The 19,294-nt window shown below is 33.2% G+C and overlaps 5 protein-coding genes across 5 annotated transcripts; 3 read left to right on the forward strand and 2 right to left on the reverse strand.

Annotated features, from left to right (window-relative positions):
• Positions 1-303: 303 nt before the first annotated feature.
• DFA_08309 (uncharacterized protein) lies at positions 304-2,268 on the forward strand (the record flags this gene model as incomplete). Its single annotated transcript, XM_004355747.1, has 4 exons — positions 304-1,385; positions 1,469-1,613; positions 1,841-1,943; positions 2,180-2,268. The coding sequence occupies 4 exons, from the start codon at positions 304-306 to the stop codon at positions 2,266-2,268; spliced, it is 1,419 nt and encodes a 472-aa protein (XP_004355800.1).
• Positions 2,269-2,457: 189 nt separating this feature from the next.
• DFA_08310 (uncharacterized protein) lies at positions 2,458-3,156 on the forward strand (the record flags this gene model as incomplete). The annotated part of the gene is made up of 3 exons (XM_004355748.1): positions 2,458-2,750; positions 2,817-2,951; positions 3,030-3,156. The coding sequence occupies 3 exons, from the start codon at positions 2,458-2,460 to the stop codon at positions 3,154-3,156; spliced, it is 555 nt and encodes a 184-aa protein (XP_004355801.1).
• Positions 3,157-3,497: 341 nt separating this feature from the next.
• On the forward strand, positions 3,498-15,727 carry DFA_08311 (uncharacterized protein; the record flags this gene model as incomplete). The annotated part of the gene is made up of 4 exons (XM_004355749.1): positions 3,498-3,810; positions 3,882-4,401; positions 4,478-5,505; positions 5,595-15,727. The coding sequence occupies 4 exons, from the start codon at positions 3,498-3,500 to the stop codon at positions 15,725-15,727; spliced, it is 11,994 nt and encodes a 3,997-aa protein (XP_004355802.1).
• A 207-nt stretch (positions 15,728-15,934) lies between these two features.
• Positions 15,935-16,324, reverse strand: DFA_08312 (uncharacterized protein; the record flags this gene model as incomplete). The annotated part of the gene is made up of 3 exons (XM_004355750.1): positions 15,935-15,965; positions 16,085-16,205; positions 16,318-16,324. The coding sequence occupies 3 exons, from the start codon at positions 16,322-16,324 to the stop codon at positions 15,935-15,937; spliced, it is 159 nt and encodes a 52-aa protein (XP_004355803.1).
• A 416-nt stretch (positions 16,325-16,740) lies between these two features.
• Positions 16,741-19,252, reverse strand: fimA (actin bundling protein; the record flags this gene model as incomplete). The annotated part of the gene is made up of 3 exons (XM_004355751.1): positions 16,741-18,308; positions 18,581-18,839; positions 19,202-19,252. The coding sequence occupies 3 exons, from the start codon at positions 19,250-19,252 to the stop codon at positions 16,741-16,743; spliced, it is 1,878 nt and encodes a 625-aa protein (XP_004355804.1).
• Between the last annotated feature and the right edge of the window lie 42 nt (positions 19,253-19,294).

The raw sequence follows: 19,294 nt of genomic DNA on the forward strand, positions 1-19,294 counted from the left end.
CAACAAAACCTTAAAAATTATATGTAATATTTTCAACAAACAAACAAACCAACCAACCAACCAAACTAGATAGACTATCTTTCAAAAATAAAAAACCCTTTTATTTAAAAACAATCAATGTGATTTATTAATTAATTGTTTGATTTATAACAATTAATATAATTTAAATTGTGTTGTTGAAAAAAAAAAAAACGAACGAGACGAATCAAAATCGTTAAAAGTAAAGTATTTTTGTTTGTTTTAAAATACATTTCATACTCTGTTTGTTTTATTATTAATAGTTATAGTAGTTAGTAGTAAAAGATGATGATTAGTTCAAATAAACCTAGATCGTTGGGTATGTCAACAGAACATACTTTGACAGGTAGATCTACCATTGGCAGAAAGATGATGGAGAAGATGGGGTGGAAGGATGGTATGGGTCTTGGTGCAACCAACGAAGGTGATACAGAATTTATCAAGGGAAAGATGAAGTATGCAAACTTTGGTATCGGTGCAAATGCTACCAATACTCGTGCATCCGTCTTTATCAATGCTGACTATTCCGTATCATCTGTAACTCATAAAGGCAAATACGGTGAAGATTTCGATGATCTTTTATATCGTATGAGTAAATCAAATGGTCAACAAGAAGAAGAAGAAGAAGAAGAAGAAGAAGAAGAAGAGAAAGATAAATCAACTAAAAATAAGAGAAAGAACAAATCAAAAGAAGATAAATCAACAAAGAAAAAGAAATTAGAAAAGAATAGTGATAATGAAACAAGTAGTGATAGTGATAGTAATAGTAATAGTAGTGAAAGTGAAAGCGAAAGTGAAAGTGACTCTTCTAGTTCATCTTCCTCTTCATCATCTGATAGCAGTTCAGATTCAGATAGTTCATCGGATGATGACTCTTCATCAGATTCATCATCGTCCGATTCAGATTCATCATCTTCTGAATCAGAAGTAGAAACCAAAAAAGTAAAGACAAGTGACGAAAGCAGTAGCAGTGAAAGTGAAAGTGAAAGTGAAAGCGATAATAATAGTAAAACGAAAAAGGCAAAGAAATCATCACCAACCACAACGTCTGACAGTAGTAGTAGTGACTCTGAATCTGAATCTGACTCTGACTCTAGCAGTGTTAGTAGCAGTGACGATTCGGACTCTGACTCCTCCAGTAGTGAAGAGGAAACTAAAAAGAAAAAGAAATCCAATGATGATTCCAGTTCAGATAGTAGCTCGGACAGTAGTAGCGACGATTCAGATTCCAGTTCCGATGATAGCAGTAGAAGTAGCAGTAGCAGTGAAAGTGAAAGTGACTCTTCAAGTAGCGAGGAATCAAGTAGTGAAGAAGAAAAGAAGCAACCAGCAGCAAAGAAATCTTCTTCTTGGGTTGGAAATATTAGGTATGTTTAAATAATAATAAGAATAATTAGATTATTGTTTTGGATAAAACTGGAAACTAATCATATATATGTAAATTATGTAGATATCATAAAATTATGAAGGCCAAGAATGTCAAAAACTATAGTCAAGAAGATTTAAATGCAATTTTGGGTATTCGTCCAGACAAGGCCGAAAGAGGTGTCAATTTTCATGAAAAAGTTAGAAAGGAAACTACTGAAAATCAAAATGTAATTACTCCATCTCCTACCTACCTACCTACCTACCTACTATTATCTCTCACTTTCTCTCTCTCTCTCTCTTTGCTTTTATTTATTTCTAACTCTTTTTCATCACTTTATAGAAAACAGGAAGCAGTCGATTTTTCACAAAGTCAGAGACTCTTGTCAAGTTTGATTAAGCATAATAAAATAAAAGAAATAATAACGATTCGTTTTGTAGATAATATTATTCATAGTGTGTCGTCGTCATCCGTCTTGTCTGTGCCATAAACAAAAGTCAATTTTCGATGGCTGAGTTTCCTAGGAAACTTGGGAATCCCTCTAGATATGTTCATTATTGTTTAATGTTTTTTATTTAGATCATTCTAACACAATCAATCTTCTAGATCCAATCAACAGATAAGATATATTGCCTTTTTTCTAAAATGCGAACCGATTAATTTTTATTCAACCCAAAAATTGTAAGAACCCACTTGGAAAACAGCTTATTGATTGATTATGGATCTTCACCACCACCACCACCACCAATCAAAATGTTTTTTAATATTAATAATAATAAGATCAATATTTTTAAGGTCTCATTCCAAAGTTGATAAGGTCTCATTCCAAGGTTAATGTCGATGCAAAATCAAAACAAGTTTGGGCATTAATTGTGATCGTATAAAGTCTAGACCAAATAATCCAAAGTTGGTGGGATGGAAATGGAATGGATCAAGAGATTGGATATTGGATATTTTAGAATTAATATTAAAGAGATTGAGAAAACAAAAAGGTATTTAAACAACAATTTTAACATTGTTTTTAAATCATCAAATCAAATCAAATCAAATCAATCTAAACAATTAACTTAAATATGTCATCAAAATCTTTATTTCTTGCAGTTTTATCTGTTTTATTATTAATCCAATCCAGTGTATTTGTACTGGGAGCTACATTCAATGCCGAGTATCAATTACAACTTGTCAATAATGTAAGAGCCAAGAATGGAAGACCACCATTGATGCTCAGTCCATGTCTCCTTAAAAGTGCCCAATCCCATGCAGTCTACCAAGCCAGCACCAACACAATGACTCACAACTCTCCACATGGTGGTCTTAGTGCTAGAATGAGTCCATATGGAGCTCAAGGTATTTCTGGAAGTGCAGAGTATGTAAACTAGAAAGTTTAAAAAAAATCATCCTTTTCAATTCTAACCAAAATAATTTATTAAAGGAATGTAGCTTATGGTCAAAAGTCGGATGACGATGTTATGAAGTCTTGGGAAAGATCAAGTGGTCATCTCAAGAACATTCTTGGTGATTACAAGTATTTCGGTCCAGGAAAAGCTGAAGGTTCACGTCCATACTGGTATGTACTATACGCTATTAATACAATCAACAAAACAAATTACTAATATATGTTATTTATATTTAAATTATATTTTAGGACTCAACACTTTGCCAATTACCAATCATGTAATGGAGCATCGGCAGCTCCATCCAATGGTGGTGGTAATGATCAACCAAGAATCCGTACCCCAACAAAGAAAGCTAGTAGCACTTGTGACAATTAAATTAAATTAAATTAAATTAAATAAGTGTTGTCTAACATCCCAAAAAAAAAAAAGAAAAAGTTGAAGTATTAAAAAAAAAAAAATAAATAAATAAATAGTACTCCAGGTTTGAAAAACTTTAAAAAATAAATGTGTCTGGTGTGTAATTTCACATCTGATCGGTTCATTCATTCATTCATTAACACATTTAAAATAGTATCAAAATACATATATCTCTATTCTATATATCAAGACTTGCTTTTGTACATAATAATAATAATAATAATAATAATAATAATATTCAGTCGATAGAGAAATAGAGGGAGAGAGATTTACTTACTCTTGAGTAAAAGATCTATAGGATGTCAGAATCATCATCAATAGATACTTTATATTTTATTATATACTCTGCGATTTTTGCAGTGTTTATAATCTATCTATTATTCTTTTCATCGTTGACATTTGGTTTCATTGTATCAAAGGTTGTATCTACCTTTTTACTACCCAAAGATACCTTTCTCCGAGTCAATAGTTTTCACATATCACTACTCTCGGGCAAGATTGCCTTTAGAGGTCTAAAGTTTGCAACAAAGAACACATGTCTTAGAGTGGTAGAAGGAACTATTACATTTAGATATTGGAGTAAAAAGACTAGATATTCATTAACTGTTAATGGTATAGTACAAACAAACGAAATAAATAGTCTTTGTATTTATTTATTAATCTATTTTTTTTATTTATTTTAGATGATAGTCCATGTAGATTAGCAATTCATTTAGAAGGTGTAGAATATTTAGTTTATAATAATAGTTATAGATATGATCAAATTGATAAGATTATTAAAGAAAAGAATGGTGAAACTGTTCAACAACAACAACAACAACAACAAGAACAACAACAACAACAAGATGGAAATGGCGATTTCCACAACAACAACAATGAAAATGCACAAAAGATTATAGAAGATTTAAATTTACCTTCTGTAAAGGATTTTGTTAGACCAATGTTTTATAGAGTATTCCCTGCTTCAAGTTTATCGGTTAGAAAGGGATGTATTATGGTTAGTAATCCTGAATTACCAACGATGCTTGTTATTACATTTGACAAGAGTTCAGGTGTCTACACTACCGAAGAGACTAGTGTTGCTTTGGATTACTATCGTCAATGTACTCAGGTTGAATTACAAAATTGTAAAATCAACCTTGAACATAACAAAGATTATAATGGTGAAGAAGAATTATATGTTGAAAGACCTCAAAAAGAAGAGTAAGAAAGAAATATCAAATAATTTTAAATATTTGATTTATTAATTCTTTTTCTATTTTTTTTGTTTCTATTTTAGTTTTGTAACTTATGCATTTGAAAGTTTTAAATCAGTATTTAAGGATTTTAGATTTACATTTATCAATACAGATGAAAGTTATTATGAAACAAGTGATTTACCAAGAAGAAAGGATAACAACAAGAATAATTCAACAAGAAAGAATCAAGAGAATGAAGAATCTGAATTGGAATCATCAACATTTGATTATGGTAAACATACACAATTGTTGGTATCACCAATTGTTTCGATCAAATATTATAGTGATGTACCTGGACCGGTGGTGACTAATGTTGTCGATTACGCTGGATCAGCACCGCAATGGGGTATCGATATCAAACTAAACAATTGTATTATTTATTATGGGCCGTGGGCCGATCGTAATCGTACACTCATTCATAAATTCTTTTTCCCTCCCGATTATGAGGCACCACAAATATACCGACCCGTTATTGGAGAACAACGTCAATGCGCGAGTTTTGACGTTCGTATTGACTTGCTCAACAATTGTACGTTCCGTATCCCATTCCGTGAACTCACCAAAGACAATGAACGTCGTCGTGCAGGTGTCACTATGACCAAAGAGGAAATGATGGCGAGAAAGCCTGGATGGGTTGATATTCGTCTCGAGGAAAACTCATTTATCGATATCAAGAGTCCAATGCTCATGTTAAATGAACGAGGGAGTAACCTCAAGATTGATCTCGCTCTCAACAAGTTTGCCATGGTCACTAGCATCACCAACACTACACTCTTGACAGCACGTCAATTCAACGTAGTGTGTGATGTCCACTATCCATTGGTTTGGAATCATCTCACAGAATGGAATACATCCTTTGCCATTGTCAAGCCACAAATCTATCTCTTGTCTGATCATATCACTCTCTTTAAGGATCTAGGAAGTGATTGGTCAGCCGGTGAACCTGCCGATATCACCATGTTTATTCCAAAAATATTTAAATTTGATTTTAGTCTTTCAAATTTTAAATTATTTTGTAATGTAAATGAACAAAATATTATTAATCAACCTAATAATTTAGATGATAATGGTAAAAGAAATAGAAAATAGAAAAAAAAAAGAAATTTCTTTATTATTTTATTTATTAATTTATTTTTGTTTTCTATTTTTTTTTTTTAGCACATTATGTATTTACAGGACCATTTATGAAATCAAATTTAATATTACCATATACAAGTTTTCAATCACCAAAAACAGAGATTACATTTGATGTTAGAATTGATGAATTGGCATTAAAATTAATTCTTCCACTTTATAATACGATTAGACAACATTTGGAAGATATTGAAATGGAACATCTAGAGTCATTGGATCATAGTCAATTACTTCATGAGAGTGAAGATATGACAGATTCAAGTACAAACTCTTCATCCATTCCTCATGTCAATAGTTTTACAAGTGGTGGTGGTGGTGCGGCTACATATAAAAGTAGAAGAAAACATATCAAGGGTTCTTCACATTTTATAACCTCTGAAAAGTTTACACTCAATGGAAAATATTTATATCATTCAAAGGTTGATAGTTCTTATTTAGACTCTGTCGTTCTAAATATTCATGGTACAAGTCCAAAAGTTAAATTGTTTGGTTTCTATGTTCGTTATTTCCTCTTTCTTAAAAATAACTTTTTTGGTTATACTAGTCATATTATCAATCTCGAAAAGTACAAAGACAACATTGAAAAACAAAAAGAAAAACAAGAACAAACAAAAAAGAAAAAGAAAAAGGAAAAGGAAAAGGAAAAGGTTCAAGAACAAGGTGTAGAAAAAGAAGAAGAAGAAGAAGAGGAAGAGGAAGAATCGGATGAATCAGAATCAAAAGAATTAGCAAATGGTTTAGAGATTTATGTTTCATTAAAATTGGAAGATGCATCAGTTTATTGTCCATTGGGATTGTATAGTTCAAAACAACAAGCAACTGTAGCATTACACGAATTCCTTTTAGAGATTAGATACCTTCCAACTTATCTAGATTTATATGCCGATTTTAGTCCAATGGTTTTAAATATTCCAGTGTCTGGAGACGATGAATTGGAATTGTTGAAAATGTCAAATCTTGCCGACAACACTGGTATTGGTGGTTCTGCTGAACTGTCAAGATACATCCAAATCAATGACTTTACTTTGAAAATGCATTTCCTCTATGGTCCACAACAAGGTGGTGAAGCCAACTATGCCGATTTTGTAAATGTTCATATTGGTGCAGTCAGTGGTCACGTACTAGTCTCTCAAATCACATCGTTGGGTATTTGGATTGAAAACTTTTTCTTTCATCTCACCAACAAGGACAATGCACTCTCTACAAAGTTGGCAAGCAAGAATGACCCAGTCTATTCCATCACCAAGCTCAATGTCGACACCATCTCACTCTACCTCTACTCGAGTGAAAATATATCCGAAATCCGTTTTGCCAATGGTGTATCGGTTCATATCAATTCTCTAATTGATCAATTGTCACACAACAAAGTAAAGGTTGAAGTACCTGAACTTTCATTTAAACATTTGGTTCCTTGTATTAAAAATAATAATAATAATAATAACTCTAGTTTTGAACAACAGTATACTACTGGAAGAAATCGTCAACAACAAAAACACTATAACAAGAAATGGGCAGAAGTTGGAGAATTGACCATTTCAACCAATCTCAGTATCTACAGCAAAGAACCAAATTGGTCAAAAGATTCCAAACTACAGCGTCAATTCCTTAAACTGCATGATAGCGAAAATAGATTATTATCTTTTCTTTGGTCAGAACAAGAAGATAATGATTTAAATGATTGTGATTTTATTTTACCTTCAATTTTCTATCAACAACAAACTAATAATAATCAAAATAATCAAAAAAATAATAATAGTAATCATTCTAAAAATATTTCATTTACTCCAATTAATATTATGACTCCTCCTCCAAAATCACAATCAACCTCTACTACCTCTACAACTGGTACAAATTTTATGTTATCACCATCAATGAGTATGCTTATGCCTCAACAACAACAACATACTCCTGCTTCTTCATCATCACCAAATGTAAAAGAAAATTCAATTAGTAATAGTTCATCAATATCATTTACTCATGGTCAAAAATTACAATCAACACCAAAGTCACAACAGCAAGGTAATAGCTCATTCCTCTATCCAATTGGTAGTAGTAATCATATATTGAAATGGAATGCAAACAATTCACCAATTAGTCAAATGGGTCAGTATGGTGACTTTTTCAATCAAATCAAACAATCCAAATCAAATTTGGATATTGGTGGATCGACCACCGTCTCAAAACCCACTGGTAGTAATGATAAAATAGGTATACGTAATTCATACAATCAAGCATTGGAAACTATTTCAGGTGATGAAGATGAATCACTCTATGTATCAGATGAAGGTGAAGATTATCAAACTCCAGAATCATCACTTCATGAACCAAATTCTAGAATTCTCGGCGGTCAAGAAAGTGATAGTGATAGTGGTGGTGAAGCTTTTGAAACTGATGATGAATTGTATAAAACTACAAATAGTTTTATTACAAAGAGTCAAAGTTCAAATATTACTCTTCCAAACAGTAGTAATAGACCATCAGTTAGAATTATATCAACAAGTAGTGGTAGAAAATCATTAAAGAAATCAAGAACTGGTATATTTGAACCAAAGATTGAAGAGGAGGAAGAGATGATTGAACCACCAGATCAATCCCAATCTCAATCTCATCAACAATCAAAACAAAGAAATTTGAATCCATTGATTCAATCATTACGTAATCATCTTCGTACCTATTTCTTTAATCTTTCACAAGCAAGAATGGATGTATTTGGTTTGACTAGTCGTTCAAGTTCTTTTGTTGAATGTGCGAGTGTACAGAAACGGTCGTCTCTAAAGTCATCATTGTTTGGTAAACAACCACCTCCGGTTGAAGGTGTCAATGTTCATGATAGTATCCATTTGGAAAGTGATCAAGTAGAACTACAGTCATCATACATGTCATACGTATCAAATGTCTTGCGGTGTCTACCACCGATCCCCAAGAGAACCAAAGACAGTCGATTAATGGTTTATAAAAGTTTCAAAACAAATGAAATCGATGTTAATGACCCTCAACTCTATCGTGTCGACAATGAAGACCTCGAAGATTGTGATCGTCATGAAAAAGAGTTTGGAGAACATACTGCCACCACAACCATCTGTATCGATTCTATGCGTGACATTGAACTATTTGCAACACCAGTCATTGTCAATATTCTCGAAGAGTTGGTAGAATCTTTTATCGCCAAGGATCCATCGATCGATTATATGCTCGATAACTTCCAACTTCGTTCCATCTCTGAACAATTTAAAGTCAAGAAATACCTTCACAACAAAACAAGATTGACTCTAAATATTCACAAATTTAATCTTCATTGGATTCAATCATTACCAATCAAAAGTCATAACTCTACTACTTCTACTACTAGACTTTCTCATGAACAAAAAGTTTATATTACAGAGATTGAACTTGATAGTATTCATTTTGATTTATCAACATGTGCCAAACAACAACATCAATCTGATCAAAATCATAATCAAATTCTCAACGATCATACCAACAACAATAATTTGACATCACCTTCATTTACGCTGCCAGTGGAAGAATTTTGTTCATTTGAAACTCTGCTATCTATAAAGTCTATACATGGTTGTATGAGAGTAGATGAAGAGGCCAATGAAAAGACCGATCAAAATTATATTCCAGAAGAGATTTTATCAAAATATCACAAGAATCATCAACATTCTGGTCATAGAGTTATTGTATCTATTGGTACTGATAATATTATGATTCAAGGTAAATTTGATGATCATCAAGGTGAAAAGATTACATCATCCATGTTGGCATCATCATCTTGCAGTACTCATGTACCAAACAGTGCATTTTCGGTAACATTTGGAGAGATTTCATTGTTTTTAACAACTGATTCTCCATCTGTCATGTTTAATGTTGTTGATACAATGATCTTTCATATTAGTAAATTGGTATCTGTATTTGAACGTTACAAGGAATTGTGGAAACGTCAATTACAAACATTGATTGGTGAATTATTACGTTCTCGTAGCAAGTCTATTAGCAATGGACTTTTACAAAGATCACAAGCAATCTCTCATCACTACTATCCACATCATCATGGTGGTAGAGTAGAATTTATTCCACCAGACTTTAAAGAAATTATTGGTGATGAAGCATTGATTCATCGATTGGGATGGAAAGACATTTCGACGTTGCGTGAATTTATGCGATCTGCCGAACGACCAAATGTGGATGAAGTGGTTGCTGACGTGTCACTCGCCAAACAACACGACTCTTATCGTACCTTTCAAGAACTCATCAATGAAATCTACGAAATTGACGAGGGTGGTGAACTGATCCTCTTGTTCCAAAGCCCACTCATCAAAAAGGTGTTTATCATCCCACCTGGCAAGAGTACCTCGTTTGACATTAACCTTGAATTCAAGTTTGAAGGTATCTTGGCAGCCGTTATGAATGGAAAGAATAGTATCACCATCTCTCCAGACAGTCTTGTCATCAAATCAAACAATCAACTGTCGATTGGTAGATTCACCGGTGGAGCAGTCGCCAACTATATCAGAGAGTCTTTGGTAGAGAGTTCTCAACTACTACCAAAATCAGTGTCACAGTCTAGTGGTCGCAGTGCATTTGACATTAATTTCTTTAGTCAATGTCAAAAAGTATCACTCAAAATCTCTCCCGATCTCTTGACATTTGTTCAAAATACGGTCGATGAAATCATGCATATCGAAGGTGATTTGTTACGTGGTGAAGAGTTAATTCTAGGATCACATGATCTAGAATGGAAACCAATCCGTCCATCTGTTCAATTACAAAAGGAAAAGGAAAAAGAACAAGAAAAGGAAAGGGAAAAGATAATTACAAGTCCTTTGAATTTGCAAAGTCCAATTATCCCACCCAGTACTGCTGGATCACCCAAATCAAGACACAAGGCAACCAATAGTAGTCCAAATCTACCAACTCGTAATAGTCTCTATATATTGACAAACTCACCAACAACTTCAGCAAATACTTTACGCGACAATCTATTATTGAATCCTACACCAAGTGAATCTGCCTCACCTATTAGTGAACCATCACCAACTCTTTCACCAACTGGAACCATGCGTAAAACCGATTCCTATGAAAGTGCTCAACAAAAGAGAAAGAGAAATCGTGTCATTCACAGTAGTAGCAGTAGCAGCAGTGTCAATAATAACCATTCATCACCATCACTTACCATTACAGTACATGGTCATTTCTCATTTAAAGAACTCAATCTAAGAGCAATGACTGAAAACAATCGTAAAGGTGTCATGAGAATGCTACTTCGTGACCTTTCCTTTGTATTTAATGAATTTGGTAAATCAGATTCTAAAAAAAAGGCTGGTGGTGAATCACGTCCCAATGGTGATTACATTCATATGATTCATAGTTGTATTTTTAATGTTCCAGAAATTCAATTACAATTATTAGATCAAATCACTGAACCAACAAAGTCAACAAATAAGAATAATAATAGTAGTTCTTCATCCAATCCTTTAAAGAATATAAATTATGAAAAACCAATAATAGAATTAAATATTAAAAATTTAATGTTTAATGAAGTATTATTCAAGACTGGAAAGAAAAAGATGAGACAAATATCAAGTGGTAAAAGAGAAGAGTATATTGAATTTTCATTCAAATACGATCTAATGTTGACATTTGAAAAGGCAGATTTACCATTTAAAATGTCACATCGATTCTTGCCAAAGTTGAAAGATTTCCTAAAGGAATGGACACCAGAGAGTCCAAACAAGATGGCAGCAGATCCTATCCTTCCAAAGAGTACAACCAATAATAATATTATTGGTAATCTCAAATTCCCACCAATACGTTTTAAATTGGACCTAAAAGAGATTTTGATTAGTACCGATGCTCTATCTTCGTTGCCAGTCACCTATCACATCTCTCGTATTAGTGCATCTGCCAGTCAATTCTCACACGACGATATGGAGTTTCAAATTCAATTGCATCAACATCGTATTGCATTCTCTAATCGATCAGTCTCTAGTGATCCATTCCTTTTACCACGTATCAAAGCTTTTGGTGGTGTTAAAATTGATCGTCAATCAAAACTCAATGTATCTGCAAATCTTGAAATTGGTTTTATTCAAAATGTTGTCTCTATCGAATTGTTGGATAATATTTTAGTTCTTCGTACAATGTTATCAAAAGAAATTGATGACCTATTAAATAATTTAATTACAAAACCAAAACAACCCACTACCAACAACAAATCTAAACCAACCAATAATAATAATAATAATAATAATATTTCTTCATCTCCTACTTCATCTAATTTTATTTCATTAATTAGATATAATTTAACATTGGTATTAAGAGGATTTGAATTATTATTGGCAAATGATAGTAGTTCATTATTGGTTTCGACAGGAGCCATCGATGTTAGAGTATCAAATACTAGTAATGTTGAAATGGGTAACCAAATTGTCAATAATAACAATACATTTAACTGGAAGATTGGTCTTCGTGGTCTTAGTTTGATCCTAACAGACCCCACCTTTACATTGGCAAGTGAAAACATCAACAACCTGCAAGGATACAGTAGAATTCAAAGCATGAAATCTCAAATTTGGGCTGGTATCATTACTGATATATCTCTACAGTCATTCCCATTGGCTAGTAGTGGAGGAACTGGTAGCGGTTCAAACTCTGGTAGTAAATTATTGGTTGGTCAATCAAATCATACACCCATCTCTAGTGGTGGAGGATCGTCCAAAACAAGTAGTGGTAATTTATTGGGTGGAATCAAGACTAGTCCACTTGAAAAGGCATGGGTAGTGATTAGCAAGACTGTTGTTACATTCCAACCATGGGCAATTGACAAGGCAACCAATTTATGGTTGTTTTATTATCGTGCCTATCAAAAGACATCGGCTAAATTGGCAAAGATCAAAATGCCATCTGCCGAACAAGTTAAACGTGCCCTCGACACTATCGACATTGGTTCAACTCTACCCATCAAACAAACCAATCTCTCTCTACACATCAAGATTGAAGACACTTCTGTCTGTATTCCATTCAATAATCATGAACAACAATTGGAATTAAAAAGACAACAAAAGATTAAGATTGATCCTAATAATAACCTAACTTGTTCTGCTCTTATTGTTTCACTTGGTTTATTCTCACTCGATGGTGTTGCCATTAAACAATTATTAGAAGAAAAGGAAAAACAAAAAGATAAAGAAAAGGAAAAGGAAAAAGACAAAGAAAAACAACCCTCTTCTTCTCTCCCATCATCTTCAAAAGAATATCCAATGAAAGTTTATGGAGATTGTAAATTTAACAAATTCTCATTACAATTTGTTGATAATTATCATCCTGGATGTTTGGACAAGATTCATACGTTGAGAGCAGTTAATCGTGCTGTTATTGACAATGGAGATTGTCAAATTGTCAATGTAGTCTCTCCTAAATTGGTTCAATGTTTTGTTCAACTAAAAACATCTGGTCTATTCCTTCATCTCGATACCAAACTATTAGATTATATCGTTTCATTCCAAGATTTAATTTATTTGGGTCATGAAAAACTTAAAAATTTCCAAACTGAACAAGATCAAATCATGGCCCAACAAACCAGCAGTTCTGGAATAAATCATTCAACACCTCATAGAATCGCGCCAGGAGATAAATTAAAATCTTCATCACAAATTAATTTATCGTCGACACCAACAACATCGTCATCACATAGATTAGAGATTGAATTTTCTCTAAAAACATCGGTTGGAGAAGCAAGACTTATTAGACATACACCAGAACAAGATGGATCAGTAGCAGACTCACCATCGTTGGATGGTAGCTTTGATAAAACAGAACGAGTTGCAGATGATAAATTTAAAGATTATCAAGAATGTTTCCAAATTCCTCAATTATCAATCTCTACCACTCATGTATTCTCACCAGTTCAACAGAATCTAAAGAGATCAAAATCAGAAACCAATATCATGTTATTTTTGGAAAGTCAAGAAATCAAACTCACTCCTTATTTTACACATTTTCTCTATGACCTTGTTCATGATGCTCCTCAATCATCCTATCATCAACAATTTACTACTCAGCAACAACAACAACATCAACATCAACAACAACAAAGTCAACATAATTTACTTTCAGAAGATACAAGTTTGGTAGATTCAAATACAACACCAGGTTCTGTAACATTTACAATTCGTATCAATCCAACCAAAGTTTTATTGGATGGTGTTGATCATATCTTGGCAGTTGTTGAAATTGGAACCATTGATATCTTTTTCTCTTCAATTATCAAAGATACTGCTGCCAATAGAAGAGTCTTATTAATGAATGGAACGGTTGCATTGAATAATGTGATTTTTAGAATTCTACATAGTGGTAGTAGTGAAGAAAGATTAGGTATCCTTCTTAGAACCATTCAAATGAATATTGGTACTTGTCATGGTATCACTGACAAGGGACCAGTCATTTCAATCCTTTTCAACAGTGATAGTAGTCATGGTTTTGTCAATTCAAAATATTTGGATGAAATTTTAATTTTCTTTGGTGTTTGGATTCCAACAAAATATTCTAGAGATAGTAGCTCATCGTCACTCGCAGTATCTGCTGCTTCTTCACCAAAATTACAACCTCTACCAACAACAACTCTCCCACTACCAAATTCAAAGAGTCCACAAATTTATGTTACAGCAAAAATTGGTTCAATTGGTTTGGATATTGATTTCTTGCCACTCAGTAGATTTAATATGTTGATTAATAATATATGTGCAGTCTATTCACCAAATGAAGAAGAAACAAGAAATAGTAAAATATTCTTTTCATCTTTTTATACTGGAGCCATTTCTATCCTTTGTCATGGTAAATTGGAAGGAAACTTGGAACTAGAGGGTATAGCATTGGTTGGTGAAAGAAGACCATTTAAAAATACTGGCAGAGACATTAATATGTGGACAGCGTCGATATCACCTGTTAGAACATCGTTTGATTTTAATCAATCTGAAATTCTTGACCTTCGTTCGGGTGACATTTTATTCAAGTTTTATGACATTCCACTTGAAAACAACCAGCTTTCAATTAATCTAGACATTTCTTGTTCACTCTTGCAAGTACAATTGTCATGTGAAACAATTGAATCGATTGTAGAGATTATAAAGCGTATTCAAGAAATCATTTCGGACAAGGTACGTTTGGCCAAAAACTATCTCACTGGGAGGGGTGGTATTATGGATCGTAGTCGTGTTAAAAAGATTATCGACACTTTGGACCAAGTTGAAGATGACACTATTGTTCCAGTTGTCATTGGTCAAATCAAGGTCAAAGGTAACAATTTCAACCTTCTCCTATTTGGTTTTAGTATAAAGGATCCAACATGGATTAGCTTTACCTTGGAATCTTATCAATTGGTATTGGATCAAAGTCGTAAAAAAGATGAAACACATCGTCAACTCTCTATCCTTCTCGGTCAAAACCACATCTCTAAAATGACTGAACAATCTGCCCTTCAAGCAACACCACTATGGGCACGTGATCCATTCTCTAGACGTGCTGTTGAAACCAAGATTGTTAAAATTCCAGTTGCCAGTCTAATCATGTTTACAACAGAACACCAAAACAATAATATCGAATTTTATTATTTGACAGAATTTACAGATTCCATTGCCATCTCTGTCAATCTCAACCTTTACAATGATCTTCGTGAAATTGTTCAAACTTATATTCAAGCTGCTACCAATGATGATAAAGATAAAGAAAAAGAAAAAAGTACAATCAAATCTAAAAATCATAATCAAAATCAAAATATTAGTAATAATAATAATGTTTCAACAACACCACCAAAAGATTATACTTCAACATCATCAGAAATGTCAAACTTTATGTCGATTAATAACTTAACAAAAAGTTTTGATAATAGACCACAAAGTTTGATGGGAAAAAAGAAAAGAATCTTTTTGGAAAAGAAGTTCCAACTATCTCCTACACTCAATGTGCTGGGTGAATTGACTCCAAAGATTACAACTGTATTTGGTTGGTTGGGTATCAAAGATATTAATCATACTATTCCCTATTATACTCATATTGGTCTAACAGATAATTTAGAATCTGTTCTACTCTTGTTAAATTCTTTTTCAAACTTTTTAAATACTCATAATCAATTAAATGAACAAATTAATAAAAAATAGAATCACAAGGATTAAAAAAACTGGATTAGTCCTTGTACAGAATGATTGTTCAAAATAAAGATGATGCTTGGATTTTCAAGTTTACCATTATCATCTCCAACAGGTTTAAATCAAAATAATTGTATACAAGAAAGAAAAGGTTTTTTATATAATATATATATATATATTTTTTACTATACAGTGATCCCAAAATAATTCAATGTTTTATTATAATAATAAAATTGTATAAAACATTGAACTATAAAAGAGATGAAAATGATTGACCAAATATTTTCTTGTAGGTGATCAATAAATTTAAAGATGATGATGTTGTTTGAGATCTTGTGATCCCTAGTAGGATTCCCTACCGGCTGTTACCACCAGTAAGGGTTATAACGTGGTCTACATTCTGACATATCTGATGGTGATGCTCCAAAACCATCATTTGTGGCTTGTACATTACGTGTACCTTTTCCATTAAAATTTCTCTTCCACCATTCTATAAAATATTATATCATATCATATGATGTGATATGAGTTAAAAAAAAAAAAGTAAGTAAGTAAAAGATCAAAAAGAATTTATATCAATAGACTTGATTTGTTGTTTATACCTCTCATTTTTTTGATTATCTATTATCCGTTTTTAAAATTGATCAATTTAACTTTTTATATGCGATACTATTTACAAAGGGGGGTTTATTGTTAATGTTGATTTTAAAAGAATATATATATATATATAAAAACACAACAGTTGCAAACAATGAATCAAAAGAAAATGGGGAACATGACAAGTCGAAAGCAAAGGGTCATAGCCTAACCTTCTATGAAAGATTGTTTTTTTTTTTTTTTTTTTCACGAACCGAAGATTTTTCCTCGTATCTCTTTGTTGAATCTTTCCTCGACAAAAGAAATACAGGATGATATCTCCTTTTTTGATTCTACGATGGGTTGAACCCCTTTTGTACCTCTACCTTACCCTTTTTTACATTTACAAATAATATTTATTTATTTACTAATTGATTTTATATATTTTTTTAATTTGAAAGAGAAACAGCCATTAAAGAAGCAAAGATAGTCATGATCATCTTTGTTTTAAGTTCAACGATATCTTCTGGAAGGGCAAAGATGACGGCACCAACCTTACGAGCAGTGGAGACGGCGAGCTTGGCATTGAGGAGGTTGTCAGCAGCTGAACCAGAGTGAGCGACGAGCGATTGATCGACTGAATTTGGACGAATAGCTTCAATGAGGTCGAGGATTGGGATGGCATTGGTGAGTGCTTCATCCTTAAAGTTGTTGAAACCTTTCTTGCCATTGTTTTTGAGTGTGGTGTTGGCCCAATCAATGATATCAGTATCATTGATGGGTTTACCAGTTCCGCTGAGTTGGTTGATGATCGAGATGATATGAGCTCTCATCAATTGGAAGACAATCGACAAGATTGGGTTCTTGTTACGATCGTAAACATTCTTGCCATCAATACCAACCAAAGAAAACTTGGTAGCCTTGCCGAGTTGGATGGCATAGTTGCAGTTTTCGAGTTTCTTCATCTCGGCACCCATAGCCTTGAATGGTGGGTAGTTGACTTTTTTGTGATCGACCAATCCTGGGAAGATCTTGTCAAAGAGTTGGATCAAAACCAAACCATCATAGAGACCTTCGTAGAGGTTGTTGACAAATGGGTCGACACCAAGAGAGTTCATCCAGTTACGGAATGCCTTTTCTTCACGTGTCTCTTCGATAATGACTACATCCTTGACTGGCTCGAGAGCTGGATGAGTGTTGAAGAGGTTTGCAACAAAAGCTAAATTCAACTTGGGATGACCATTGACAATGTCACGAGCCTTGAGGAACTTGCGACAGCCAAGCTTGTCGGCATTTTCGAGGACTAGACCAGCACGCTTCTCGAGGTTGTTTTCTTGGAGAGCACGAGTATCAACACCAGCATCCTTGGGTGCGATTTGCTTCAACAAGACGGTATAGTTTTCAGAGTCTTTAATGTCACCGGTAAAGTTCTTGACACGACGTGGATGACCGGCGGCAGCGAGATGATAATTGAACCAACGCAACAAGATTTCTTCAACTGGCAATCTGAGGAGATCTTCAATGGTCTCTCCATCTTGCAAGAGACGGTAGAGTTCTGGGTGATTGGTAAGATTGATCTTGGCAAAGAGACCAATCTTGATGATTTGCCAGACGAGACCCATAATCAAATGAGCTCTTCCCTCCATGAGATCGGCCGCACCGATGTTGACGGTAGAACATCCAATAGCCTTGGCAGAGTTAACACAGAGTACTTGGTTTTCATTGACACGGAAAGTATTGAGATTCTTTTTGTTTAATACACGTTCATCAATAGTCTCTGGAACAGAGTCATTGATAAGTTTGCACAACAACAAACCATCATAACATGCCTTAAAGAATGCTTCTCCATCTTCTGGAATGGGAAGTCTATCCTTCAAGTCTGCATCCTTTCCAAGACAATTATTAATCCAATCGATAAATGCATGAGTTTCATCATCTGAATAAGAGTGAGTAGTTCCAGATGATGTACTACCTGAATAACCTCCAATTGTATTGACTTGTCCTACTTTTTTTACAACTTTAAAATTTTTATACATCCCAAATAGAAATAGAAATTAATTAATAATGAATAATGAATAAATAATAAGACATTTTTGTAAGTTTTGAAAGAAAGAAAAAAAAAATGTAATATTATAATATATATATATTATTTTATAGATAAAAGATAAAATTTGTTACAACGAATGAAAGTAGTTGTGGGTATAGATTTTTTTTTTTTACAAAAGATTAGATAGCAATGAAATATATATATATATATATATATTATTTGTTTGATTTGTTTTTACATACCATTAGCAAATGATGGTGAACTAGCAGCAGTTGATTTCTTTGAGATTTCCATAACCTTGATGAATTCTTCAAACTCGATTGAACCACTATTGTCAGTATCAACTTCTTTGATCATGTCTCTTACTTGAAGACCAGTAACCTTTTCACCAAGTGCATTGAGAATCTTTGTCAATTCTACTGCACTAATGGATCCATCGCCATTTTCATCAAACTTGTTGAATTGTTCTTTAAATTCCTTTACTTCGGATGCAGAGAATGTCTATTTTTTTTTTAAATCTAAAAGTAAAAGTAATAAGGAAAGGATTGAAATGGTTAATATGTGTTTTGAATATATATATGTCGGTCCCTCTTTTTATTATTCACACAACGTCTAGACTTACATATGTTACAGAATAAATAGAGATATAAAACTCTTTACTGATTATATATACAATACTTGTTGTGATGAAAGACAAGGGGATACTTGTTCAACTTCCAATGAAATTTTTTGCAAATTAATTAAATCACTTTCTTTTCTTTGAACCATCCACCCAATTTCAAAAAGAGAGGATGGGGTGTGCTGCTCTTTTTCAAGAGAGAGAGATCTTTTAATAGCCCAAATCTGACCAGCTTCATTATTACTCCAATTATGGCTCTCTTGTAAAGAAGAAGAAGATTGAATTTTCCATTCATTTAAAAATATGTAAATAAAACAAAACTCTTTTCTTTTCTTTT

Source organism: Cavenderia fasciculata, assembly GCF_000203815.1.
Source record: "Cavenderia fasciculata unplaced genomic scaffold Scf_ET2XIPL01COFD4-5, whole genome shotgun sequence".
Taxonomy (NCBI): domain Eukaryota; phylum Evosea; class Eumycetozoa; order Acytosteliales; family Cavenderiaceae; genus Cavenderia; species Cavenderia fasciculata.